Raw genomic sequence first — 27284 nt, 5'->3', positions numbered from 1 at the left:
ATCGGGCAGCATCGTGGAGCGGTGATTAGCACTGTTGCCTAACAGCAAGAAGGTCCTGAGTTCGACTTCACCACCTGGCCGGAGCCTTTCTGTATGGAGTTTGCATGTTCTCCCCATATTTGCGTTGGTTCTCTCTGGGTACTCCGGCTTCCTCCCACAGTCCAGTGACATGCACATGCGTGGGTTGAGGTTAACTGATCATTCTAAATTGCCCATAGGTGTGAATGGTTGTCGGTCTCTATGTGTTAGCCCTGTGATACCCTGTGGGCGATAATAGACGGATGGCTCTTTTCAAAACTGCATTTTATATTTACTTGTGTTATCTGGGGTGGCTGTAGCTCAGGAGGTAGAGCAGATCATCTACTGGTCGGAGGTTTGTGGTTCTATCCCTGGCTCCTCCAGTCTGCATGTCAAGTATCCTTGGGCAAGATACTAACCCTAATCCTAAACCCTAATCGATGATTGGGTGAATGTGGTATGTTGTATAGGGCGCTTTGAGTACTCCGGGAGAGTAGAAAAGTGCTATATAGGAATCAGTCCATTTACCATTTATCTCTGCCTAATATTTACATTTTTCTAAAGTATGAAAAATATGAAATAATAATAATAATAATAATAATAATAATAATAATAATAATAATAATAATAATAATGAAGGGGGCAAATGCTTTTTCACAGCACCGAGGCTCCACAGTCACTGCAAAGTACTACGTGCTTTTTTCTTTTAAGCAAATGCAGCATAATGAACTACGTTGGTGTGTAATCGTGTTTCCTTGTAATGAAATTACCGCCGGTCACTGGTATAAATGGTGCACAGAGTGATTGTAAAGTTTCACATTTCACAACATGCAGCTTAACAGTGTCAAAACACAGTGATGGTCATCAGTTCAATGAGCATGTCAACCAAATCGTTTTCAGTCAGCAGCAACATTATGCAATGTTAATTAAATATATCAGAGACAGTGAAGTAACAGAAGCTGGCAATTATCAGAATCAGAATCAGAATACTTTATTGATCCCTGGGGGAAATTATTTTTTGTTACAGTGCTCCATTTTAAACCAACATTAAGACAAGACAGACAATACGCTAACTAAGAATAGTACAATATATACATATATATATACATACATACATACATACATAAGTCACTTATAAATAAATATTTGGAAAAGAAACATGTGTAGTTGTAGCAGCAAACAGTGTGTTAAGTGGATGCGTTGTACAGGGAGATGGCCACAGGCAGGAATGATTTCCTGTGTCGTTCAGTGGTGCTTTTCGGTAATCTCAGTCTCTCACTGAACGAGCTCCTGTGACTGACCAACATGTCATGGAGTGGGTGGGAGGTGTTATCCAACATTGTCTTTATCTTGGACAGCATCCGCCTCTCCGACACCACCTTGAGGGAGTCCAGCTCCATCCCCACAACATTGCTGGCCTTACGGATCAGTTTATTAAGTCTGTTGGCATCTGCGACCCTCAGCCTGCTCCCCCAGCATGCAACAGCATAGAGGATCGCACTGGCCACCACAGACTCATAGAAAATCCTCAGCATTTTCTGGCAGATGTTGAAGGACCTCAGTCGCCTCAAAAAATAGAGACGACTCTGGCCCTTCCTGTAAAGTGCTGTGGTGTTTTTAGCCCAGTCCAGTTTATTGTCAATGTGTACTCCAAGGTATTTATAGTCCTCCACAATGTCAACACTGACCCCCTGGATTGAAACAGTGTTTCCTGGTCTTCCTGAAGTCCACGATCAGTTCCTTGGTCTTTGCCACGTTGAGCTGCAGATGATTCTGCTCACACCACGTGACAAAGGAGTCGACCACAGCCCGGTACTCTGTCTCATCATCCCTGCTGATGCATCCAACCACCGCAGAGTCATCAGAAAACTTCTGAAGATGGCAGGTCTCTGTGCAGTGGCTGAAGTCTGTGGTGTAGAGGGTGAAGAGGAAGGGGGAGAGGACAGTCCCCTGTGGTGCCCCTGTGTTGCTAATCACCTTGTCAGACACACACTGTGGGAGACGTACATATTGTGGTCTTCCTGTCAGGTAATCAACAATCCAGGACACCAGAGAAGCATCCACCTGCATCGCTGCTAACTTATCACCCAGGAGGGTCGGCCTGATGGTGTTGAAAGCACTGGAAAAGTCAAAAAACATGACCCTCACAGTGCTCGCCGGCTGGTCCAGATGGGTGTAGACACGATTGAGCAGGTAGATGATGGCGTCCTCTGTTCCGAGACGAGGCTGATAAGCGAACTGAAGGGGATCCAGATGTGGTCTTACTATGGGTCGCAGCTGGTCCAGGATGAGCCTTTCCAGGATACAAGCATCTCTAAAGACAAGTTTGAAGCTGTTTAGTTGAAAAGCAAGAAGACCTTCTGCTCACAGCTGATGTCACCACTGCTGTCACCTCAGCCAAGTGAAGGTTAATTTTAATCTGATAGGTTCTGCTGTGAGGCAGGCAAGGCAGAAACCAGAGACAGAAGGCAAAACATGGACGCAGAGGGAAGAGAATGGGGATGCAAAAAGGGTATAAACAACGTCCCAGTAATTTAACGCACAGACAACCAGAACATAAAGAAAACAAAAGACCAGAATCTCAACAATACAGAACTATAATGCAAAGATAATCAAAACAAGAAAACCCATGAATGTCCGCATAACTCAAAAGTGTGGACCAACAACAATTTGCCTTCTACCAACAATACATGAAAAGCCTGCAAACTAAATGCTTTCTGTATATAAGAGACCTAGGTTTCAGTAAGATATTGCTAACCATGGTCCACTTTATCATTGCTCACTCACTGAATCCAAGCGTAATATAGCACAATGTACCTCATGAAGAGATCTGCCTCGGTTTTCTGAATGACATCACTCCCTCTATTCTGATTTTACTGATAAAAATAGTGAACTTTCTACAGCGTTCATCTGTGTGCGCACACTGCAGCTTCTCTCTGGCCTTCAGACTCCAGTCTCATTCTTACTCTATTGTATTGCTGAATGTTATGAAATCAGTCTATATTTGGGCAACAATGAGAAGATATAAAAGAGACAAAAAAGGCAGCTTCTTAATTCACTTCAGGGCACATGGAAGAAAAATGGTGCTCAGCTGTCTGTCTATGAAGCGTATAACACACTAGTACTGAGAAAATGTTCAATCGAAACAATGGAAGAACAATTGGGGGGGTGTTTTCAGGTATTTGCATTAAATACAATAATTAAAATTCAGTCTGCAAAGAAACAAAAATACAATTTCACATTTTTTTAAAACAGGAAACAAATAAACTGTGTATTTTGTTGTCTACCATAAACTGTTACGGACAACAGTCAGCACTGCCGACAGAGGTGCGATTTCTGTAAGATATTCCGAGCTCAGAAGAACTTCCGGATATGAACTTCATCCCAACCTCACACACACAGAATAAAAGAAAGTGACACTGATGGTAAAATGTATCTCTGAGAGATAATCAGGCTTAGAGAATACAAAATAAAATGATAGCTTCTCACATTCACCTCCATGATTTAGTTTTGTTTTTTTTCTCTGGACACAACAAAGACAGACAGACAGACAAATGCATTCATACTCCCTGCCTCTCAGATACAAGAGCCTTTAAAGTTATCAAGGATTATCAGAAATAGACTGTGTAACGTGGTTTCACACTGAATGGAGCACTGGAGGACTTGTATTGAAGGAACAGGAAGCAAAGATGGTAATAAAAATAAAAGGTTTTATACCAGAGGATGTGACTCAACTCATATTGAGTACTGGATCAGCAGAGCCAATTTATATGAAAAGTATTCAGCACTGACTGAATCATAGTGGATGAAGTTTGTGTTTGTCAAATGATGGACGGAAGATGTTACAATACCCTTAGTCAAGTTTAAATTAGTTTAATTTAAACGGGAACGGGAATGAGGATCAGCACCTCCAAATCTGAGACCATGGTTCTCAGCCGGAAAAGGGTGGAGTGCCCACTCCGGGTCAAGGATGAGTTCCTGCCCCAAGTGGAGGAGTTCAAGTATCTCGGGGTCTTGTTCGCGAGTGATGGGAGAAGGGAGCCGGAGATCGACAGACGGATTGGGGCTGCAGCTGCAGTAATGCAGACGCTGCACCAGTCCGTCGTGGTGAAGAGGGAGCTGAGTGTAAAAGCGAAGCTCTCAATTTACCGGTCGATCTACGTCCCTACCCTCACCTATGGCCACGAGCTGTGGGTAGTGACTGAAAGAACGAGATCGCAGATACAAGCGGTGGAAATGAGCTTCCTCCGAAGGGTGGCTGGCCTCTCCCTTTGAGATAGGGTGAGAAGTTCGGCCATCCGGGAGGGGCTCAGAGTAGAGCCGCTGCTCCTCCACATCGAAAGGAGCCAGCTGAGGTGGTTCGGGCATCTGACAAGGATGCCCCCTGGGCGCCTCCTGGGTGAGGTGTTCCGGGCATGTCCCACCGGGAGGAGGCCCCGGGGCAGACCCAGGACATGCTGGAGAGATTATATCTCTCGGCTGGCCTGGGAACGCCTTGGTGTTCCCTCGGATAAGCTGGAGGAGGTGGCTGGGGAGAGGGAGGTCTGGGCCTCTTTGCTTAAGCTGCTGCCCCCGCGATCCGGCCTCGGATAAAGCGGATGAAGATGGATGGATGGATGGGAAGTCTGATTTCTGAGAAAAGCTCCGTAAAGCCTTTTGTGGCTTCAAGATAACAAATGTGATCCAGCTCGCTTGTTGAGGATGACAATTGGGAAACTAGACAACATGTGGACATCGTGTACTCCTGCACTGATAGGAGTCACTTTTCTTTTCTTTTCTTTTTTTACTGTCAGTCATAACTCAAACAGTAACACGCGGGTGGAAGAATATTTTGCCGCAAGAGAGATTGGAAGGCTTGGCCCCAGGTCTTCACTGACCAAGAATATTTTAAGTGAGTGTCAGCGTTTCACTACTTCCTGCCTGAGTTTAGTCCTGCTTTCCTTATCCGACACTTTTGTGAAAGCTCTGCTTACAGGTCTGCATGCAGAAGTTTGTCCAATTCAAGGTGCCTCTTTCCCAGCGGCCCCAATTTATTAATAAATAAATATTCTTGAATAACTCAAAGCCAGGCTCATTACCTAGAAGCAATTTCAATTCAATTTAATTCAATTTGCCTTGAAACACATAAGCAGGAGCTACTGACCCTGAAAGCACAGCTAGCGGGGTCACCGAAGATATAATAACACTCAGTGAGTCTGCTAAACACTGTCAAAAAAATCCCACATAATGTGATTCAGTGTTGTATAAAGAAAACTGAAAATAAAGCCCAAAAAGCAACTGAAAGACAATTTTCTATGCAATACATGGATTAGATCATGTTTATGTTACATTTGTTATATATGTTATACCCCAGGATCTCAAAGTGGTGCTTTTGGGCCAATGGCAACCCCAGAAGTGTGAGAAAGAAGAAAATTGCATTACTGTACATTTCACTCATCTATGCTGGTGTCACACTATGATACTGCAGAGCAGTTTATGACAAAGGGAGTTTTTCTCTTTGGTTTCATCTGTTCACTTGTAGCCTTCAAAGCAGACTGAACTTATGTAACACTGAAAGTTTCAGTTGGTTTCATAACATTTAACATCTTATTCTTCTTTAAAATATATATAAAATAGCGCAAAAATGAAACATCATACACTGAATTGAGACTTATAACCATAATAAACAAAATATATTATGTTTCCAGACATCATCGTGACAAATAACTTTTCCAGTCCTGAATTTCTTTATTGTGTACTACACCAGCGGTCCCCAACTCCCAGGCCACAGACCGCTTTGGTACCAGACCGCGAGAGTTCAAATTCAAATTCAAATTCAAATTTTATTTGTCACACACACACACAACCATACACAGTATGACATGGGGGTGAAATGCTTGTAGCTGTACAATGCCCGACCATTAAATGACAGAAGAAAAGTTTTACAATATTTACAATTTACTATAAAAATTTACAAATTAACTTAGGAATTTACAGTAAAGAATGTGCAAATAGCAGAAGAGATTATAAAGATAAGGATTATAAATTATAGGAATTATAGGATTATAGGAAATGTGTGGTGGTGCGTGTGGTGACGTGTGTGAGAGTCCAGTCTTATAGTGATGTGTTGGGAGAGTCCAGTCCTACACCTGGTTCAGGCCCCGAATAGCCTGGGGGAAGAAGCTCCTCTTCATTCTCTCTGTTTTGGCCTTAAGGGAGCGGAAGCGCTTCCCAGACCTCAACAGTGAGAAGAGTCCATTGTTGGGATGGGAGAGGTCCATCATAATCTTCCTAGCTTTGGACTTGCACCGCTTGGTGTAGATGGACAGCAGGTCAGGGAGCTCTGATTGAATGATGCGTTCTGCCGAGCGCACCACCCTTTGCAGATCTCGTCTGTCCTGCTTGGTGCTGTTCCCAAACCAGGTGCAGATGTTTGACGTCAGGACGCTCTCGATGGTGCAGGAGTAGAAGTTCTTGAGCACCTTCAGTGGCAGATGGAAGTCTCTAAGTCTTCTGAGGAAGAAGAGACGCTGACGGGCTTTCTTAACCAGGGTGTTGATGTGACAGGACCATGACAGATCCTGAGTGATGTGGACACCCAGGTATCGGAAACTGTCCACTCTCTCCACTGGCGTGCCACTGATGATGAGGGGTTTGTAATTCCTCGCCTGCTTTGTAGTGAAGTCCACGATCAGCTCCTTAGTCTTGCTGATGTTTAGGAGGAGGTTATTCTCCTGGCACCAGGTCTCCAGGTTCCTAATCTCCTCCAGGTAGGCCGTCTCGATGTTGTCGGAGATCAGGCCCACAACAGCAGTGTCGTCAGCAAACTTGACAATGGAGGTGGTGTCGGATGTGGCTACACAGTCATAAGTGTACAGTGAGTACAGCAGGGGGCTTAAAACACAGCCCTGAGGCACTCCAGTGCTGAGTGAGATGGAGGGGGAGACTTGTTTTCCTACCCTCACTGATTGGGGTCTGTCTGTGAGGAAGTTGAGGATCCACTGACACAGTGATGAGCTGAGTCCTAGATCCGTCAACTTGGTGAAAAGCTTAGAGGGAATTATTGTGTTGAATGCTGAACTGTAGTCCACGAACAGCATCCTAACATAATTCCCTCTGCCAGTGTCCAGGTGACTCAGGGATGTGTGGAGCAGGTGAGATATGGCATCGTCTGTGGAACGATTAGTCCGGTAAGCAAACTGAAGTGAGTCGATGGTGGGAGGAAGTGAAGTGATGTGATCTCTCATCAGTCTTTCAAAACACTTCATCACAATTGAAGTCAGTGCTACTGGACGGTAGTCATTGTGGCAAGCGGGCTGTTGTTTCTTTGGAACAGGGACAATAATGGACTGTTTGAAGCACGTGGGAACCACAGCTTGGGCCAGGGAGAGGTTGAAGATCTCCGTGAACACCGGTGCTAGTTGATCAGCGCAGGCTCTAAGGACCCGGCCAGGGATTGCATCTGGTCCTGCTGCCTTCCTGGTGTTCACCCTCCTGAAGGTGTTCCTCACGGCATGCTCTGTGATGACGAATGCATTTTCTTCACTGGTGCACTCCGAGCGCGCACAGCCGTTTGTTGTTTTAATTGCTGCGGCGTCGAAGCGAGCATAAAACGTGTTCAGCTCATCAGCCAGTGAAGCATCTGCATTCATCATTGAAGAAGCTGGTCGTTTATAGTCCGTTATAGTCCGCAGTCCTTTCCACAGGCTCCTAGAGTCGCACTGTCGTAGCTGTGACTCTAGTTTTTCCCCGTAGCTCCGCTTTGCCTTTCGGACCGCGCTGCGCACGTTGTAGGACGCAGCCTTGTATAGGTCCATATTACCGGAGACAAGCCCTTCATTGTAGGCAGCGGTGCGTGATCTCAGAGCGTCGCGGATGTTTTTATCCACCCACGGCTTCTGGTTGGGAAACGTTCGGATGATAGTTCTTTCTGCTGTGTCGTCCGCTAGTTTCCCGATAAATCCCACAACCGCTTCCGTAAACATGTTGATGTCATCAGAGCTGCGCCGAGTTGAGGCTTGGGTGTTAAATTTATGGTTTTCAGGGTTTTTATCGTTGGATCTTTTCCCGTGTTGTAGTTGTGTGTCTTATTTTGAAAGAAATATTTACGCGTTACCATAGCGACCAGAGAATATTAAGGGGCAGAGAGGAGGATGTTACTCTCAATGGACGCTGCTAATAAATTTACACAATTACCCAGTGAATTCATGTTCATTATTATATTTACAAAACACCACAGTTTTTGTCTTGGTCGTATCATTTTATTTTGTTGTAATTATCCGCGACACCTTAAAGGCCAATCTGTGAAAATATTGTCTCACATTAAACCGGTCCATGGCGCAAAAAAGGTTGGGGACCGCTGTGCTACACCATGCTGCTCAGTAGATTAAGCATATTCTCCACCAATAGCTAAAATCACAATATATAATATGCATGCTGGGCCTGACCCTAGCATTAAAAAAAATTGTCTTCTATAAAATTTTGGTGAGTCAATGTGAAATGTAGCCTCAGTTCTTTGTTCTTATGAGACAGTTGTGGCACCTGGTGTGGTCTTCTGCTGTTGTAGCCCATCTGCTTCAAGGCGCAATGCGCTGTCAGTTCCTCCATGTTCTCTGCACACTTTGGTTGTAACGAGCAGTTATATGAGTTACTGTTGCTTTCCTGTCAACTTGAGGCAGATTAGCCATTTCCCTCTGACCTCTGGCATAAATAAGGCATTTTCTCCCAGAGCACTGCTGCTCACTGGCTATTTTTTATTTTGCACACTATTCTCTGTAAACCCTGGAAATGGTCGTGCAGCAAAAACCCATCTCAGCAGTGTGTGAAATATGCAGGCAAGCCCCTCTGGCACCATGCCCTGCTCAAAGTCACTTAACTCACCTTTCTTCCCCACCCTGATGCTCAGTTTCAACTTCAGTAAATCGTCTTGACGATTTCTGCAAGCCTAAATGTAATGAGTGCTGTCATTTGATTGGCTGATAAGACATTTGCATTAATGAGCAGTTGAACAGGTATACCTAATAAAGTAGTTGGTAAGCATATGGTATTAGTGTGCTTTAAAAGCATATACACGTGCTGAGGCGCTAACTATAAAAACCTATAATGAATCAATCCTGTTAATAATGTTTATAAATATATTGACTCTCAAGACAAAATTCACCAATGAAATGCTGCCTCTCTCTCTCTGATGTTTGTATTGGCACATAAACACATTTGATTTAAAACACCATTAACACATTTAATATTAAATAAGTGGCAGGAACAATTTAAGGAATTTAATTCTTTCTTTCTAAAGCAAAAAAAATTAAATCAATCAATTTTTAAAAGCTTAATTCATTAATTCTTAATTCACCGATCCCCGGATGGTTAGAGTTTCTGACTCAACATCCAAACTCATAACATGTTTCAGGCTTCTCAAATCCCCAGAGTGCTGCATTAATCTTGTACACATTCAATATTTCATTCATGAAGATGACGACTGTGCAGAGATTTATTGTGTGCAGGTTTATATATAGTATGTGAGATATTTCTGTAATCTACTGCAGAGGTGGGAAAAAGTATTGATGCCACTATATATTGTATTACTTATCATTTTATTTTTATTAGAGCATGTACGTATTCTAACCTTTTTCATTGCCAAGTGACACCTTCATGAGTCTGTGGCAGTTTTTAATTGAATGATGGTGAAGTGAACAGAAGTTAACTAATATGTTGTAGAGAGGCGGGGAAATGGCGAGCAGAGGAACAACGATGGAAATAGCGCCGTGTTACGGTACTGTTTTTATCCTACGATTTCAACTCCAAAATATAATGAAGAAAAAAAATAATCCAACTTCATCAACACTCCACATTTCAGACTGCAAACCTTTTGTCATTTTTGATGATCCAGGCGCTGGCCTCGGGGTCTACAGATGCAAACAGCTGGCCTTCCAGCAGTGGAGGGAAACCCTGAACTCCAATGGTCATGTTGTCTGCCGTCAGCCTGAACTGCACCCCCTCTTTGGTGATACCCTCGGGCATGCGCACACACAGTGTGACGTCCTCGGTCGTCTGCTGCCAAAAGTAAATGGGATCTGAATTCAAAGGGGAAAGAAATGTGTGGTGCTGAAGTTAATGATCGTCCTGAGCCAGCTGTCTCTGAGTCATACATAAAAGATCTGATAGAGTGCAGACATTGAAGGAAATTACTTTTGAATATTCAGTCAACTGCAGATAGGAGACCATTAAAATAAATGGATCATCATAGCGCAAGTGGGGATGACCACGAATGAGCTCACAGCGAAGCTATTAAGGCAATTCGTATGCTGAATTTTAATGTATTGAATTATTAAAACCTACAAATTTCAAGTGAGATGAGTAAACCAAACAAGCATCTATTTATTTTCTAATTATTTCAACGTTTAGTTTATGCAACAACAACAAAAAAACCCTTCAACTTTTGCATTATTAACAGGAAAACTAAATTATACTACAACAAAAAAGTTGTTTTGCATGTTACGTTCTGCTATATTGGGACAAAACATCGGCCACAAACAAAAAATGTAAATGAATCAACTGGTGGATCAACAGAAAGTTTTAAACGATCATTTTTTATAATGAACTAGTGGGCTATTGATAGTTGGGCAATTTTTTTAAATAATAAATCTTTTTAAAAAACATATAGATTTTAATAATTGCTGTCCATCATTGTTTTTTGTTTAGACTGATCCACCTGTTAAGGAGGAGACAGAGTATATATGGACCGATATACATAAGTATTCTATAATCGTTTAGATTAATAAAATAGAAAAGATATAATTTGGTCTAAAATGGGTCATGCAACATGACAATGAGCTCAAGCACAACAGCAAATTCACACCATGATGGCTAAAAAACAAAAGAATGAAGCCGCTGAACTGGCTGGCGTCCATGCAACTGCTGTGGCTGAACCGTGACTCCGAAAACCTCAATGAACTGAAGCAATGTTGTAAAGAAGAGTGGACCAAAATTCCTCATCAACAAAGCTTACTGGAACAATTACTTTAAGGTAGTAGAAGCACTAACTGACTCCCTTTAGCAGCCCTAACTACTGAACAGTGGGGCACACTCAGTTTATTACAGAGCTGTTAAGAGTTTTCACATGACTGTATGCATCCCTTATTAGATTCTTTACTTATAAAAGCAGATGTTTTTGGCATTATTTTAACATCATGATCTAGCAGAAATTCAAAAGGAGCCTCTTTAAATAACAAGTTATAATTAACAAGACAGAATCAGTTACACAGAAGTCCACACTCCTGTGTTACAGTTCAATTTTGCCAAATTACCCTATTGCCCCTAAAATTACAAAGTAAGAGTATAAACCAGTATGTGGCTTTGGAGAATCAACACAGAAAACATAGTTTTCTGTCCTCTGTATGTGTAGTGTTTTAACAGAACAGCTACCCTCAACAGCCTCAGAGTGATTTTATATAAATGGATCACATGAAGGAAAGAATTTTACCATATTTATCATAAATGATGGAGGAAGAACTAAATTACAGCGACATTCTTGCGACTGTCATCCGTAAAACAGGCCTCATATTTATCTCTTTGCAGTGTAATCTTTGGCCTGCTTCTTTTGCTCCTCCTCCCTTGCAGATTCCACAAAACCACATCTGGTGGTCCAGTGGCCTGGTTTCCTCACCGTATCTCTTATCCATCTCCATCTTCTTATCTCTTCTTCTACAGATAGTTGCTTCACTTTTCCCCCCTAGTCTTAACTGAAGATGTTGTTATGCCAGTAGATCTTTAACCTCCTAAGACCCAAACTCTTTCATGGCATGCATTTTTAATTTCTCTTTGCTATTTGGGCTGTTTGGAACCTGATGAATGTAAAAACAAAGAATTACGTTTTGTTTTTTTACCTGATTTTTCTTTCTGAGAAAAATAAGAACAAGTGGATATCAGGCCCTTATAGAGCAAAATTTAGTATTTTGGTCTAGACAACCCAAAATGTGATGTCCACATATGTGGACCCAGGTCCTAGGAGGTTAAAATTTTCCTTAGGCAGCTGTTGATAAAGGTATGTATCTTATCTTTACATACCCTCCAAAATTTTGCACTGTAGAGAAATACTGATTCCACAGTGGAATTATTGAGTTCCAGATGTTCTCTAGCTGTAAGAATGCAGCTCTTGGTTTGCCCATTCTCACTTTTACATCCGTGTCTGTTCCTCCCTGCTTGTAACCAAAGGAACCGACTTCTTTAAGCCTGGATTCTACGAGCGTTACTCCTTCTATGTTGGAAGCATTTGTTTTCCAGTGACAATAAAATGCAATAAAGTAATTCACTTAAATTTAGTGCAACGTTCACTTGCCAAGCTAGCAGCTTTGATATGGTTTCAAGCCAGATGCTGACTCATGATTTCTTCAATGCCTCAGTATTGCTATGCTAATACAAGCTTTTATCAATGAAGCGCTGCTCTTACTCGAATGAAAGAGCCTGCCACATAAATCAAATGATTATCCATTAGCACTAATAGCGTATTTTAATACAGATCCAGATTTATTTTTCAATTTCAATTAGAGTATTTACGCAACAAGTAAAAGGAGTCAATTATAATTAGAGCGTAATGTACATTATGGTAATATGAGGAAGCTGAGGCACCGAACTGCTTTCTTTGAAGGCTTTTTTCACAACCATGACGACCACGTTTCCGCTCCAGCCTGTTCTCACCATTCCCCACGAGCCAACTTTCTGCTGCCTCTGACTCAGCACACATCAAATCTTTCCTTTCCTTCAGCTATGACGACGCCTGTGCTGTGTGGTATGCTATAATGAAACATAACACGAGTCGTCACGGGGAGCGTAACCAGCATCGGCAGTAATGCTCAGAACAGATGTACTCTGAATAAAGTGTAAGTCATAAAGAGGCAATGTTTGTTAAAAGCCTTGTTGGAGAATAGATGAGCAGCAGGCATCATGTTGTTCTTTAGATTCTCCTCTAAAAGTTCACAGATGCTTGATAAAATGACTTTGGCTTCTGAGAACATAATCATAAATGGCACAAACAATCCCGTCATAAATCTGTTTGCAGCCTTGTCCTTGAATGGTGTTTTCAAGACTTTATTTCTAAAATAAAGTCCCTTTGACTCCTTTTCATCTGTTGCTGATCCAACAGGAGATTTACGCAATATTTTCTTTCAGGCTGCAGCTTTTATCCTGTTTTGTCTGTTACCTCAGGTGAAAGGTTTCCACTTTTCTGTAATGCAGCTGCCAGGTATTTAAAAAGCAGCAAAGTACAGCAACCTGATCACTCACACAGCCCGCCTCATTTCACTTACTGAGAAAACTAAGAAATTACCCACATCCAATTTAATTTTGTGGCTATCACCACATTAGTTTGGCAAAATATGAATAAAAGTGAGAAAACTAAAGGAAATACTGCTTCTAGTCAAACTGATCATTGTTTATCGCAGGTCTTTTTAGAGCGCTTCTTAAAACAGCACCTCAAAAGTCTTTACAGAAACCACATGCTCTGCAAAAGACGAGGAAAGAAATATAAGTCTATAAAGGCAGGTTCTTAAAAATATTTTTTAAAATATGGGACAGGCAAAGCTGACCTGGCGGTAATGGGCATTAGAGTTACTGAGCACAGGAGCTAAAACAGTAAAAGCCCTCTAGTACTGAACCTGGATGGTGGGACATTTAAGAGCAGCTGAGTGGTCCTGGTTCAGAAATATAAGAAGGTTTGATGCTTTAAAATACTTTCAGCGTGCTCAGGAAAACGTTTGATTTCTGAAAGTACAGGCGGCCTCGACAGGTCAAATAAAATCAGAGGGAAAAATGCTAAATATTGTCAAAAGCCTGACTCCTTCACTTTGATGTATGTTTTGTCTCTGGTTTGACAAATGAGGTTGAGGTTAAGGTTAACCTCCTATCCTTAAACGAATCTATTTCCAAGGTCGAGAGTCTCCCTCTGATCTCTCCTCCTACTACTTACATAACTTTTATATGCAGAGAACATCCTTAACCAGTGTTAAGGAATAATACCACTTCATACCATTTCAAATTGACAAGCAGCAAAGTACTGCTAATTGCACACACACACACACACACACACACACACACACACACACACACACACACACACACACACACACACACACACACACACACAAATTTGTAGATCAATTTTTTTAATTATAGAAATCTAGCTTAGAAAACTCGCAGAATATAGAAAAAAAACATTTGTAAATAAGGCATTTCCAGTTTGTTGTATCCCTTCAGGGGTCGTCTCAAAACAAGAATGCTACAGACACATATTGCTGCACTGTTTACAGTCCTACATCGGCACCTGTCAGCTACTGAAGGTCGTTTCCATTATAATGATTCTCTTTGTCAGGCCTACATTTAACATGCACGTGTATGAAAGACATTTTTATGCTTTTCTGATTAAAATAAACAAGCCACGCCTGTCCTATTAGTAATCACCTGCAGCTGAATATCATGTCTTACTCTGTGGTTTGCACAGCTCTTAGCAGACTGAGCATGTCACATTGAAATGAACTGACTGCATGAGTTTAGAAAACCATGCAAGTTTTGTAATTCACACCTATCAGCACTATTTGGGGACTGCACACACATACTTATTGGTTCCCTTTAGTAAATCTCGCCCTTGCTATCTTGCTATGATTTTGAATGCAACCCAAAAAAAGGTTGATAAACTCGCTCTTGTCTTTCTAACTTCTTTGTCTTCTTCAGGGATCACCACAGCCCATCATCTGCCTCCATTTCACCCTATAACAATAGCTTCTTCCCCATAGCATCATGGTATAACAATCAGGTTAAAAGCTCCACTGCCCTCTCAATTAGACATCTCCCAACCTCATCAGCACCAATCACCTTTCCACTCTTCATCCTCTTCACAGGTGCTCTCACTTCCTCCTTACTCATGTTCTGCCCTTCTGAATCCCTAACAGTCCTCTATCTGTGCTCTTCTATCTCTCTCATCATTTCATGCAGATCATTTTGTTTCCAACCAAATTATTTTATTTTATTATTTTATCTTCACTTTCTTTCCTGCATCTATTTTATCTCCCCTCGCTGTGGGCGAGAAATAATGCAGTTTTTAATCCACTAAATTTGAAGCTACACTTGCTAGTTACATTTAATATTAAAGACTTCACTTGAAAAACATACAACACTCTTAATAATTCTGAGTTGAGCTTACAAACAAGCATAGTGTACTTGGTGTCTCTCGCCACGTTTCAAATGAATTGTTGGGAGTTTCATTCATTACGGACCTCATTCAACCATGTAATTAATCTATTTGACTGACTGGAAAAAATTAAATGATCCGATATTTACACAAAAGTAAAGATTAAAGTACAAAGAAATGAATGAAAATATATGAAGCAGAACATAATTTTTTCATCTCTCCTTTCCAGTAAACTGACTCCTTGGCACCTGACATCTAGCTACCACAAACAAATGCTTCAGAGAGTTAGTTTTAACGATGTCATACTGTTATATTTTCCCTAGTACTGTTAATAATAAAAAATTTGAAGCCTCACACTTTTGCCTGTATAGTGTTTGTATTTATTTTTTTCTTGGTGCTGTTCTAACTTTAGACTTTTATAAACTTAAACAGAAGATAAAAAATAGCTTTTGCTTCAAAATGAGCACAATTTCAAGTGGGGGACCATCTCTAATAATGAGGGTTGGGTACACACCCACGACCAGAAGTTTTCATTTGAAGCCTGCTTTTTAAGCCTGAAGTTGAGAACTAAGTCCAGGGTTATGCGAGTCATTTACAGTGATGTACACTGTGAATCTATCCCCCACAATGAGACTGTCAATGCAGAGCTGTCTATAATGGCTGGTGGAGTTCAATCAGATCCACAAAATATCAACAAATTTGCCTCCAAGACATTTTACCTAATTTCCAAAACTGAAAATCAAGTTAAAGAATTAATTAGTTAGACAAGCTGAAGGAGATCCAGTCTGCATCACAGAGGCATAAATGTAAAAGGGACAGAACAAGACTTCCAGGCAGCGATCTAAAAGTCCAGAGGTGCACTGGAAGAAGATCTTGAAGGTGAGGTTTTCGACTATTCCCTTTAACCCCACTTTGTCCTTAATTTAATTACGATTAGAACCGCATGATTTTTCTCAAGCTGCAGTTTCTAAAACATGAGGTGTAAGTGTTTTATTATCATAACAATTAAATTAAAATATTCTTTCCTGTAAGCAACTCTTAGAACTACCAAATAACAATAAACATGTTTAAATGAACCAAAAAAGCAAGATTAGCATGAGCGAAATCATGTAATTGATGCGCAAACATCTCTGTACCAACCTTTTCATCTATAACAGCCATCATAAACAACATACGCTGATTATTGCCAAAGCCTGAGCAATTAAATTGTTCCAACTATGCAGCATCAAACCAACAGACCTGCTCCATATTTGGCGTAGATGTGAGAAACTAAGAGTTGTTCATTATCACCTTTTGTTGTCAACAAAGAAACTAACAAGGCAGGAGGAGGGTTGCCAAATCTTCCATTTCATTTTCCCAATCTTCTTTGCTCAGTGTTGATCTTTTTTGTTTATCTGTGTTGGAACTCAGTTAGCTGAAGTTTAAAATAATCCAGTTTTGTACGCCTATGCATCACTATAAATGACTGAACTCAAGGTTTTTGGTGTCCTTGTATCGGAATAATCATTTCCACCCACTTGTTTGGACATATTCTCTGTCATCTATATACTTTTTCTATACCCACATCTCGTCTCCTTAACACAGCACCAAGTCACTTCTATCTTTTCTGCTCCCTCTCTCGTCACTTACAAGCCTCTTTGAACATGTCTCCTCTCTTGACATCTAATCCATTACCTTTTCTTCGAAAGGAGAAAGTAAGAGTGCTGATAAAAGGATTGCCTGAAAAGCTGCCATTACTCTGCTTCGTCACCATCAACATGCACTTTGCCCTCTCTGGGTCATGTTGTGGGTTTTTTTAATATATCTTTTGAAGGAGAAGGTAGCTGTTTGTCTGCTTGTTTAGAGGTTGTGAGTATAACAGAGTTTAAAAACAAGAAAAGGGCCAAGATGGATACGAATGTTTAGTTCAATGTTTTTTTGCTGTAAAGTGGATCTATTATGAGCTTCCTTATTTTCTGTCTATATATGATGGATTCTCATACAAAAGATGGTCAAAATTTCAAATAATGTGCACAAATAAGCCCTGTCAACCAAAAGCTTCAAACCGCTGTAAATACTTAGTTTCAAAGTTTTCTCTATTCTTGACTCTGTATGATGTCATGTTGAAGGGATCAAATGTTAGGCTGACTTTATCCATCATCGTAAAGTCCAGGCTCACCTCCATATCAGCCTGTGTGACATCAGACGTTACATATTCAATAATCTCACTGCTCTCCTTGAACCTGTCTTTGTCTCTCTCCCCATTTCTCACCTGTACGACCGTTGTCCTCTGTCTTTCTAAAGACACAGATACGTTTACGTAGCCTACTGTTCTTCTTGAAACCAGCCCGAGTTTTCCACGACATTCCAGCAAATGTTAGAGGGCTTTCAAACCGATACAGGAAATGTTCCTACTTTTCATGACCATTCAAGCTTTTCTAATAACATTAAAAGAACATTTCGCTGCCTTTTCATCTTTACTTGTTTAATTTACGCCTTTATGTTCCTGAGCCGACGTCGAGAATCAATCAAAACACTTTAAATATCAATATGACACCTTTGACCACTCAACTTGTCTTAATTGGCTCCCTCACATGAAATATAGAAAAAGAAAATATTTTAGTGATGATTGAATTTAAGCCACATTATGCAAAATGCAGAAATTCCACAGTCACGGACACTTTATTAGGTACACCTTGGCTTGGACCCTGTTTTCCCTTCTGAACTCTTTTAATTTGTGATGGCACAGATTCAACAAGGTACTGGAAAGATTCCTCAGAGATTTGGAGCCACACTGACATGATAGCGTCATAAAGTTACTTCAGATCTGGCTGCGCATCCATGATGTGATCCTCATGTTCCATCACATCTCAAAGGTGCTTGTACTGGATTGAGATCTGGTGACTGTGGACGCTATTCGAGTACATCAAATTCATTGTCAAGAAACCAGTTTGAGCTGAATTGAGCACTGATATGAGGCAAAAATCACGACTCCAATGTTACTTTAGTAACCAGGATTAAAAATTAAATTAAATTAGAAATAACAAACAGGTAATTTTTATAATAATTTAAAAGTGAGTGGATTCTGTATACCAAATAACTTTTTTCCCATTGTCTAAAATGTGAGAACATGCAGCCCCTGAGTCAGAGTTAAAGAGTCTCTAACTGTGGAGCAGTGTGCAGACAGGGTTTATTTTCGGCATTATTAATTAAGTCATTCCATTACTTAACTATCTAATAAAATTATTCATGACTAGTATGCTGCAGGCCTACAGCAAGTCATCCAAAAAAGGGAAGAAAAAAATCCCTCTCACTGCTGAATTAACTGAACATTTTAGTCAAAGCTCGTCAGCGAGACTGAGAGAATATGCTGAAGGCGTCTCACAGGTCCTGTGCAACAGGAATAAATGGCCTTGAAACACATCTGTGTACACAGACACAGATCACCTGACCTGACAGAGACCTCAGTCTGATTGGGAATATTCTGCCGCCCGCTCAGATGTTTCTATGGCGACAAGTGAACGAGTCGGTGTGCGCATTCAACCAGCAGCTCGGAAAGGTAATGAGCGAAAGAAGTCGACGTGACAAGCAAAAGCAACCGCGTAATGAATCTTAACCAGAAACAGTCCAATTACAGAAAAGGTGGGAGGGGTGGCAGTCGCACGTCTCATGGTGGAAGGCGGGAATGCCACTCGGATCTTTTATTTCACTTTCTGTCACCGTTTTAACAGATTCGCAGACAGCTTGACTTTCAGGTCAGTTTCAGACAGAATTTTTGAGACAAAAAATAATCATAATAAAAATACATCACTATAAATAGGATAAATGACAAGCCGTGTCACATTATTTTTAAGTGTTTTCTCACAGTCTCAAGCCTGAGCAGCACCGAGTCAAAGATTCTGATGAGGACAACGTGACTTTTCCTATATTAGGTCTGCACTCTGCACAAATTCTGTTGACAGAGATCAGCAGGGTCAGAAATGAGCGGCGGCACTGTGGTAAGGACAGAAAAAAAATGAAACAGGACTTCTGTTCCTTGCCAAGAGTTAAAATTACATGCACTTCTAAAGCATTGTATATTAAACAACAGCTCAACAGTTATGTACTATTACTGCTGATTTGGGTTTCTTGCATCTCAACACTCCTTGAAGAAGATGAACTTGTTTTTATTAATTAGGATTTATTTTGGAAAGTTAACTTCATGAGATAAAGTTTGTATTTTTCGCATTCTGACAGCTCAAATGCAAACACTAAAAAACTAAAAAGGAGCATTACACTTAGCTTTATTAGATACACATAGCTATAAGAATGCAGTCTAAAGCAGAAACCTCTGAGGAATAAAAAAGATGAATATGAAATGAAGCCAATACGGCAGGAGCCAACTACTGCAGTATTGAATTACACTTCTTTGAATGGCCAGTTAAGCTGGCTGCAAATGTAAGTCCATTCTGATCAGCTCTCAGGCCGTGGTGAGTCTTATCGACAATAATGATGAATCAGTGTACAGAGACGAGGTACGACAGCGAACGGACTGCTGAACAAAACAGAAGAGACGATTGTTGACTTTAGAAGATCAGGGGTATCCACTCTGCTGGAAATATTGTAAAGGCCACAAAATTCCACAGTGTTCACCTGTCAAAAACACCAGCTTAATAGCCAAGAAGGACCAAGAGCGTCTCTCCTGCAAAGGCTGAGCAAAGTCCATCTCCTGCGCCCCCAGGCCTGTCGAGAGGTTCCTGAGCAGCTGCATCACTAGTATGGAAACTGCACAGTAACAGATCTCAAAGCACCCTGCAGTGCACAGTGAGAACAGCTGAGAAGATCATCCGAGGCTCTCTTCCCTTCATCACACACGTTTATTTTTCCACACAAACTGCATTTGAAAAACCCACCAGCATTGTGGATGACCCCACGTACCCCTCACACAAACTTTTACCCTCCTGCTATGTGGCAAGAGGTACCAAAATATTCAGGCCCTCACTGCCAGACTGTGTAACGGTTTGTTCCCTCAAGTCATCAGACAGCTCAATACTCAGGAAAGGGACTGGCAACAAAACTGCACAGACACACACACACACACATAGACTCCACTAAGTATTTGTACTCTGTATTATATTTTAATTATATATTGCCTTATATATCGCATCGTGTGCTCCTGGAGGAATGTTTTTTAATTTCAAGATGTACTGTATTATCTGTATGTTACCTATATAATAAACCTCGATTGGATTCTTTTTCCACAGGCCGTCGCTCTGATGAACACTTATATCACTCATATATTGCCTTTACTAAAACATCCAGTATACCTGCTGCTAAACTAAAGCTGCTGTATATAGTCTTTGTTGTGCATACATGTACAACTGTGAAGCTCCCATGTATATACTGTTTTTGTGGTATCCATCCATATTTATTAGTCTGTTGTGTTAAGTACATTGAAAACAATGGAGAAAAAAGGGCCTAATTCCTTGTGTGTGTACACATACTTGCAACAAAGATGATTATTGCTATGATATTGTTGAAATGACAGTCAAAGCTACTTTACTTGATTTTAATAACCCTTGTGTTGTCCTGGGGTCATTTTTGCCAGGATGTAGGGCAACAGGTGTATGGAAATCCCGAGGACATTACAGGGGTTAAATAAGCACCCTTAGAGCCTGAAACAAAGGCTACTACTTGTGCATTTAACGTTATAACATCAGGCGCTGAGTAACATTACTCAAGCTGCTCGCTGGCAGACTTCCCAGCGGCACCTTTTACCCACCTGTCTTCTCCACCTCCATGGGCTCTGGCTCGGGCTGTTCCACAGGTCTACCATCCACATGTGTAAAAACGAATGGCTTCTCTGATGCCAGCATCAGTCCCTTCCCTTTGGGCTCCAACGCTGCATAGTGAGGCACCGACTTCCCCCTGAGGACCCTCCTCTTCTTCACCTCATACTTTTTCTCCTGACCTGCGTGTGGAAATCAAAGGACACAGTGATCCCTGTGTAAAGTAATCTTTTCTAAACTCAGACGGAGACCAGGAGGAGTAGAAAAACATCTCATGTCAAGAAGCACTGCATGTACAGAACTCCCAGCAGTCATTACAGAGCGTGCTCAAGCCACTTATATTAGAGGGGATTGTTTACTTCTGTAGGTATTTTGTGCAAGGTATTAGCTTTTCAAAAGATAAAGAATGTGCCTGCAACCTGATAGTCAAGCAAAGCAACTGTATCATGGTTCCTTTCCCTATTGGTGATTTGTTTTAATGGATAATGATGTCATCTTAAGGATAATGCATTTTTTTCCCCATTTACTCAGTAACTGCATCTTGGTGCGAGGATACAAGGATGTGTTGAAACTTTTAAGTGTAAGCTTTATGATCAGTCTGTAAGTTTATACTTATATTTTTTAAGTTAAAAGTTCATTTCAAATGTAGCGTTTATTCTATATCATCTCAAAATTACCAGTTTGAATGACTAAATTGAAATCTCTCTTTCATGGACAACTGACTGAGCTTCAGATTCAAAAAGCTGGAACCTGCAGCTGTTTATCTGCAGAATATAAAAAGGAGACCTTGTGACAAGAAGGCAGACCATTTGCTAAGCCAACAGGAAAAATAAATCTGTGTGAAAAGTGAAAAAGCAGCTCCTGGCTATTCTACATTAACATCATCCGCCACGCTGCCCTTCAGTAAGACCCTTCTACTGCTCCAGTGATTCTACTGGGCAGCTTCCAGGCTTGGGTTTGTGAATGTGAGCAGCACAGATTATCACTCAGTGAAGAAATCATGAATAAGTAATAAATGAAAAACATATACTCACTTTAGTATTTTAATATTTACATCTGGTGGCATTTTTATTAATATATGCATATATATGTTAATAAAGTAACTGTCATAGTGAGAAGGCTTTATCAGTATTACCTCTTGATTTTAATTCATGAATCTTTTACATTTCTACAAAATAAGCAATGTTTTAAACTATGCATTTAGCACTATTATATTTTAGCCTAAAATTAGTTTAAGATGAGAGGGGAAATGCTAAAACATCAAAAATGAGGTATCAATAAACAGTTTTATAATCTCTTATTTATAAATCATAAAGACAGCGTTAAAAGTTTGGCTCAGAAAAACCTGGGCATGAGTTTGATGATATGATTTTGTGCCCTTACACATGTTTTATTACAGTGATTCCCAAAGTGTGGGACGTGGCCACCTGGTGGGCCATGAGGGTACTGCAAGTGGACCGCTGTAACAAAAGAAATTCACCTGGGAACTACACACAAGTACGTAAAGTTACATATTTATATAAATGTATTTATGTATCTAAAATGAATTAAAAAGTGGTAATAGGAGGTGGTTAGTTTGTGATATTACTCTCAATGCTCTTGTATTGATGTTTGTGTCCCGGTGGCAGGTCAGTCACACATTGGCCTTAACACTTTGCAAATGACTGGGTAGCATTAGCAATTTAATAGCCAACAGTGAATGGGGTTTATGTTTTTTAAAAAAATTTTCACGGAAATCCATCAGTTTCTCTTGTATACTGATTAGAGGGAAGAGTTAAGCTTGGGTGGGCACCGTGGGATTTTCTGGTTTTAAGTGGACAGCAACACTCTTCACTTTGGGAACGACTGTTTTATTACATGAAAAGTGACACTTCACAAAAGGTGGCCACCAGTCATATGTTTGAGGGGCTGGTGCCACTCCAAGTCCCCATTTGGCCATGTTCCTAGCCCAGACCAAATAGCCTTGATTAGCATTAGTAAAATATTAAGCAAATATCAAAGGGATGCATCTTTAAATCCAACAAAATGAAGAAGGGACTCTCGAAAGGCTGTCGTTTTTTTTCTACACAATATTTGACTCATCAGTCACAGTGGTATTCTTTCTCGGCAAGCACCGAGGACTTTAATGAAAATCTTTCTTGCCAATGTTTGCTTCAGAGTGCACTAATCTCATCTGGGACATAATATTTAAAGTCCATTAAAGGAAGAACATGACTAATACGCTATTACGGTTTAATTAAGAAGGGTTTCAGTTTTCTACTGAAACACTGTTAACAGAAAAAAAGGAGGCAAGGAAATTAAAATTAAATCACAGGCTTGAAACTGATATACTAATCATTTATGACACACTGGTCTTATCTTACTTCATGCTCGATTATCATACTCAGTCAATCATCGCACCACCCACCTTGTCCTGCAGTGTTGGCGACTGTGATCCACTCGAGAGACACTGAGTATCCACTTCCTTTGGTTTCCTCCGGGTCTTTCTGGACACGGAGCAGCAGAACCTCCATGCTGTGAACGCCAGCCTGGACGTGTGAGACGCTGTGGAGGATGGTGAAAGGTTCCCCCAGGTCTTCATTGAACAGTGGCTGCAGGCACAGTAACAAGATGATTTTTAGGAATCTAACAGGGTACTGCTGCCAGTATGGGAGAAAAAACTGTCACCAGAATTTTGCAAATGTAAAGATCCTCTTGTACAGATATGCTAAGATAAAACGAGTGATTTAAAGTAAATGATCTGTAGTGCTACCAACACAAAGCCTCAAAATCCTACATCAAGTTGTTCTCAAGTTATCGTATTCACAAGAATTTCAGGTAACTTTAACTCCGACCTATGAGCTTGAGGTCAAAGTTAAAGGAATTCAAGCTCGTACAAGGTTTTTAGTAGATACACCTATGGGACCAAAATCCTAGGGGTCTTCCTGCTCAAGTTATTGCATTTATTCAGAAAACTTGACCTCTGACCTTGACTTTGAGATCTAGGTAATTGAAATTCAAACTTGTCGTGGATTTTTAGTAAACACACCTATGGCATCAATTTGAAGCTCCTACACTGCCTTGTAAGTATACCATACGAACGGCAGCACAGATGATCTAAAGTTTGTGATCATTGTTCAAGGTTAGTCTTTAGTCAGTCACACAATCTTCAAGACCACCAATCCCAGATGATTGGCGAGTGGTTGCTGAAGGTTGCTGGCAGTCATTATGTGAAATTGGTGGCTAAGAGATTATAGGGTGCTGCACCAAAAACCTTCTCATGATAGCTCTGATTGCTAGTAGACTGCCACAGTCGCCCATAATTTAATGGAAGATACTGAGTTGTTTGTCAAAACATCAAATCACCTTCGAACCACAGGCGATCAAAGCAGTCTGTTAGCAATCAAAGCAATCCCAATGACATTTGGAGTTGTAGAAGTCTTTACAACCAATTTCATCTAGTGACAGCCAGCAACCACTGGACTGCAAGTTAAAGAAATCAGTCGTGCAGCTACAAGTGAACAAACTATTTAATCTGCCACCCTGCTTTCATTGAGATTTATTTCGTTATTCAGCTCAAGCCTCTGTTACCTCTGCTTTATATAATCAATTGCTGTCCCAGACAGTCTGAATATTTGCCATGTACATTTAAATCTTCTTCGCAATTCTTGTTAATCATTTGAAACAAGTTAAAATGCAGCTGGAAATGTGACACAGTCTAAGCAGAGCTGTATTGTCTACTAAAAATAAGACTAGAATAGCTTTTGAATGAATTGACCAAGCAGAGATTTATCCTTGCATTATCTTTTAAAATGGAAGAAATGATAAAACGTAAATAGTTATACATATTAGTAGCTATAGGCACATGAATATAGCTGTGAGATGTTTTAATGGAGCATCAAGTGTTGCTAAATGGCTTTAAATGGTCTACTCTGCACTCGAAAACTGAGACATTTCTCTTTATTCTTCCAATAAAATGCTAATTCAAGCTAGTATTTCTAAATCAGGGTCTTCAGCTGTCTGGTTGAAGAAGATGATGCGATCCCAAGAAGCCCAAATTGAATGCATAAATATCTGGCTTATGAGACACTTTATTATTGTACACATGAAACACACACACACTAACATAGACTGAGAGATGCAGCGTGCTTTGGCTGGTGTCCCTAAGTGCTGAATCTTAAAAATAGAACTCTGGACGTCGGTAACTCGAGGGTTTAAATCTTCATTATAAATTCCAGTCTTGAACTTTGCCTTCACAAATGCATCAAGTGTCCCTGTTCAGAGAGGGAACTCTCATTTGTAACCATTCCCCACTGAATTCAGCATAAAGCGCACAAAGACTTGCTTCCTTACAACTACAATTTCAATTTCCAAAGCCCGACCAAGCTTTTTAAACACAGAACGCTTGAATTGCTCCGACAATATCCTCTGGGGAATAATTAGACATTCCATAATCAAAAAAATACAATTATTGGCTATTATCTTATTAATAAACTTCTTAACTTGGATATTCAGTTTAATGAAATGTGATAAATGTAAATATTTTAACTTTAAAGAGTACTGACCCTTTAAAATCTGCTCTCAAAGTACATCTACCTGTATTTTTCAGTGGTCCTGGATGTAGAGCCCATAAAGAGATAACAGAGTATGTTCACAATGGATGCAGAATTTTTCAAAGCGGTTCAATAACATCAGTGTAGCTGATCCACCATTATAAAGCTGTTATGTACTGTTACAGTTTTGACTTGGTTTTTCAAATGTCACTCTGGCCAAAGGAGGATTTTTTTCATTTAAATATTATCCCAGGTGTCTGTTCGTCATGGAGCCCAAGGCTGTCCTTTTTGGCCTTTGAGTTACTACTTACTGAATGTGAAATTTTTAGAGCACCATCTGCCATGCTCACAAAAAAAGACATTTCTATTATGAACAAATCGAGTGAAAAGATGGAGCCTTACAAAGTGTGACCATGTCTGAATACTCTCCGACTTGCCCATCTCGCTCTGATTTTCACCCAAATCCTTTCGCTTCCCACTGAAGTCCACTCTTGCAAACATATAGTTTCATAGTGCATGAAACTATTAATCACAGTCCTCAAATCAGTATTTAAGAGTCACCATAATGTTGCAAACATACACAGTGTCAGATTAGTTTGCGAAGGATGGCTAAGCTTACCAAATTAGGGTTTCTTTCCTTCGGTTGCTTGGGTATACTGTATTCCAGTTTATTCTGACAAAGCTAAGAATAACACATTTAATCAAGCAGTATTTCAACTAATACTTTATTTAATTGCAATCCTTTTTGAAAGGCCACCATCTGCTGACCAAGTTGGCTTTCCTTTTAGACCAAGAAGCTACGTCCATTTCTCATATATAGTTTATTACCGTCACCAGCAGAAGTGTCTCACTAGGACCACAGGTACATTAGAGCCCATGAACAGGTCAAGTTATGCCCAATAATTAATGTCTAATTATCTTTTGACTGACTACTAACCCAGCTTCTCTTGTGCAGTACTGACAAAGATATTTAGTGACTCAAAATTACATCATCAGAGACATTTGGACATTCAAAACACCTCCAATTTTGCCCAGTTTTGACCTAATTTATGACAGCTGTGAACACGCCAATGAGCTAGTGACTAACTGACTTAACAACTGTCAGTTGCAAATGCTAATAATTAATTGTGCTAAGCCAAGAAAGCAGAAGAAAAAGCAGCACCGGTATTACAATAGTACACAGAGGGAATTCAGGTTTGTGTCTTTTTACCTTCACTTCAGCGGCAAAAAATATTTCAAACACGTCTGTGCGTCACTTACAGCAGTAAACACCACGTCCATACTTACTTCCCACTTCATATGGGAGCTGTCTCCCCTCTTGCCTGTGCGGAGGAGGTACAGTCGACCGCTACCATCCGACAGAGCTGCCCAGGTCGCCGAGGTCAGGCTGAGGGAGGCGCAAAGACGATCCTCACACTGGCTGGACTCGACGTCTACACGGTAGACCTCTCTCGGCTTCCCCAGGGCGGTGTCCTGAATTCAGAACACAACAGACCCGTAAGCCAGTACTGCATTCATAAAAAAAGATTAGGCCATTTAGATTCATTCCTATCTGCAGAGGAAATCTCAGTGTGCTGGTGTATGAGAATGAAACAAAGTCATTGTGTATTTGATTACTTGATTAAGTCAGTGCATCAAATTTCAGAAACAACAGAAAAATGCCTATTTTAATATCTCAAAGTGCATGTTCTGTCCAGTTAACACTAAAAAAATACATTTATAATATGTTAACACCAATTACTGTACTGCTTGACTGTTAAGGGGAGGAGGGATGGATGAATGGAATAAAGACCGGATATCAAGTAAGCTCATTTCAGTGCTCTAGAT

The 27284-nt window shown here is 40.5% G+C and overlaps 1 protein-coding gene across 1 annotated transcript in view; it reads right to left on the bottom strand.

The window, feature by feature from the left end:
- Window positions 1-27284, bottom strand: part of nudcd1 (NudC domain containing 1) — a 58108-nt gene that overhangs the window by 20232 nt on the left and 10592 nt on the right. Inside the window, exons 3-6 of the mRNA XM_085395658.1 lie at window positions 26745-26930; window positions 23333-23516; window positions 20919-21107; window positions 9863-10070 (exon numbers count right to left, since the gene is read on the bottom strand). Coding sequence (XP_085251784.1) covers window positions 9863-10070; window positions 20919-21107; window positions 23333-23516; window positions 26745-26930 — 767 coding nt within the window. The remainder of the gene's footprint in view (window positions 1-9862; window positions 10071-20918; window positions 21108-23332; window positions 23517-26744; window positions 26931-27284) is intronic.

This window comes from Rhamphochromis longiceps, linkage group LG22 (genome assembly GCF_057381845.1).
Source record: "Rhamphochromis longiceps isolate RC_006_pf linkage group LG22, R_longiceps_female_GT1.1, whole genome shotgun sequence".
NCBI classification, from domain to species: Eukaryota; Metazoa; Chordata; class Actinopteri; order Cichliformes; family Cichlidae; genus Rhamphochromis; species Rhamphochromis longiceps.
Note: the sequence above shows the minus strand (reverse complement) of the source record. Positions and strands in the feature narration are given on the sequence as shown.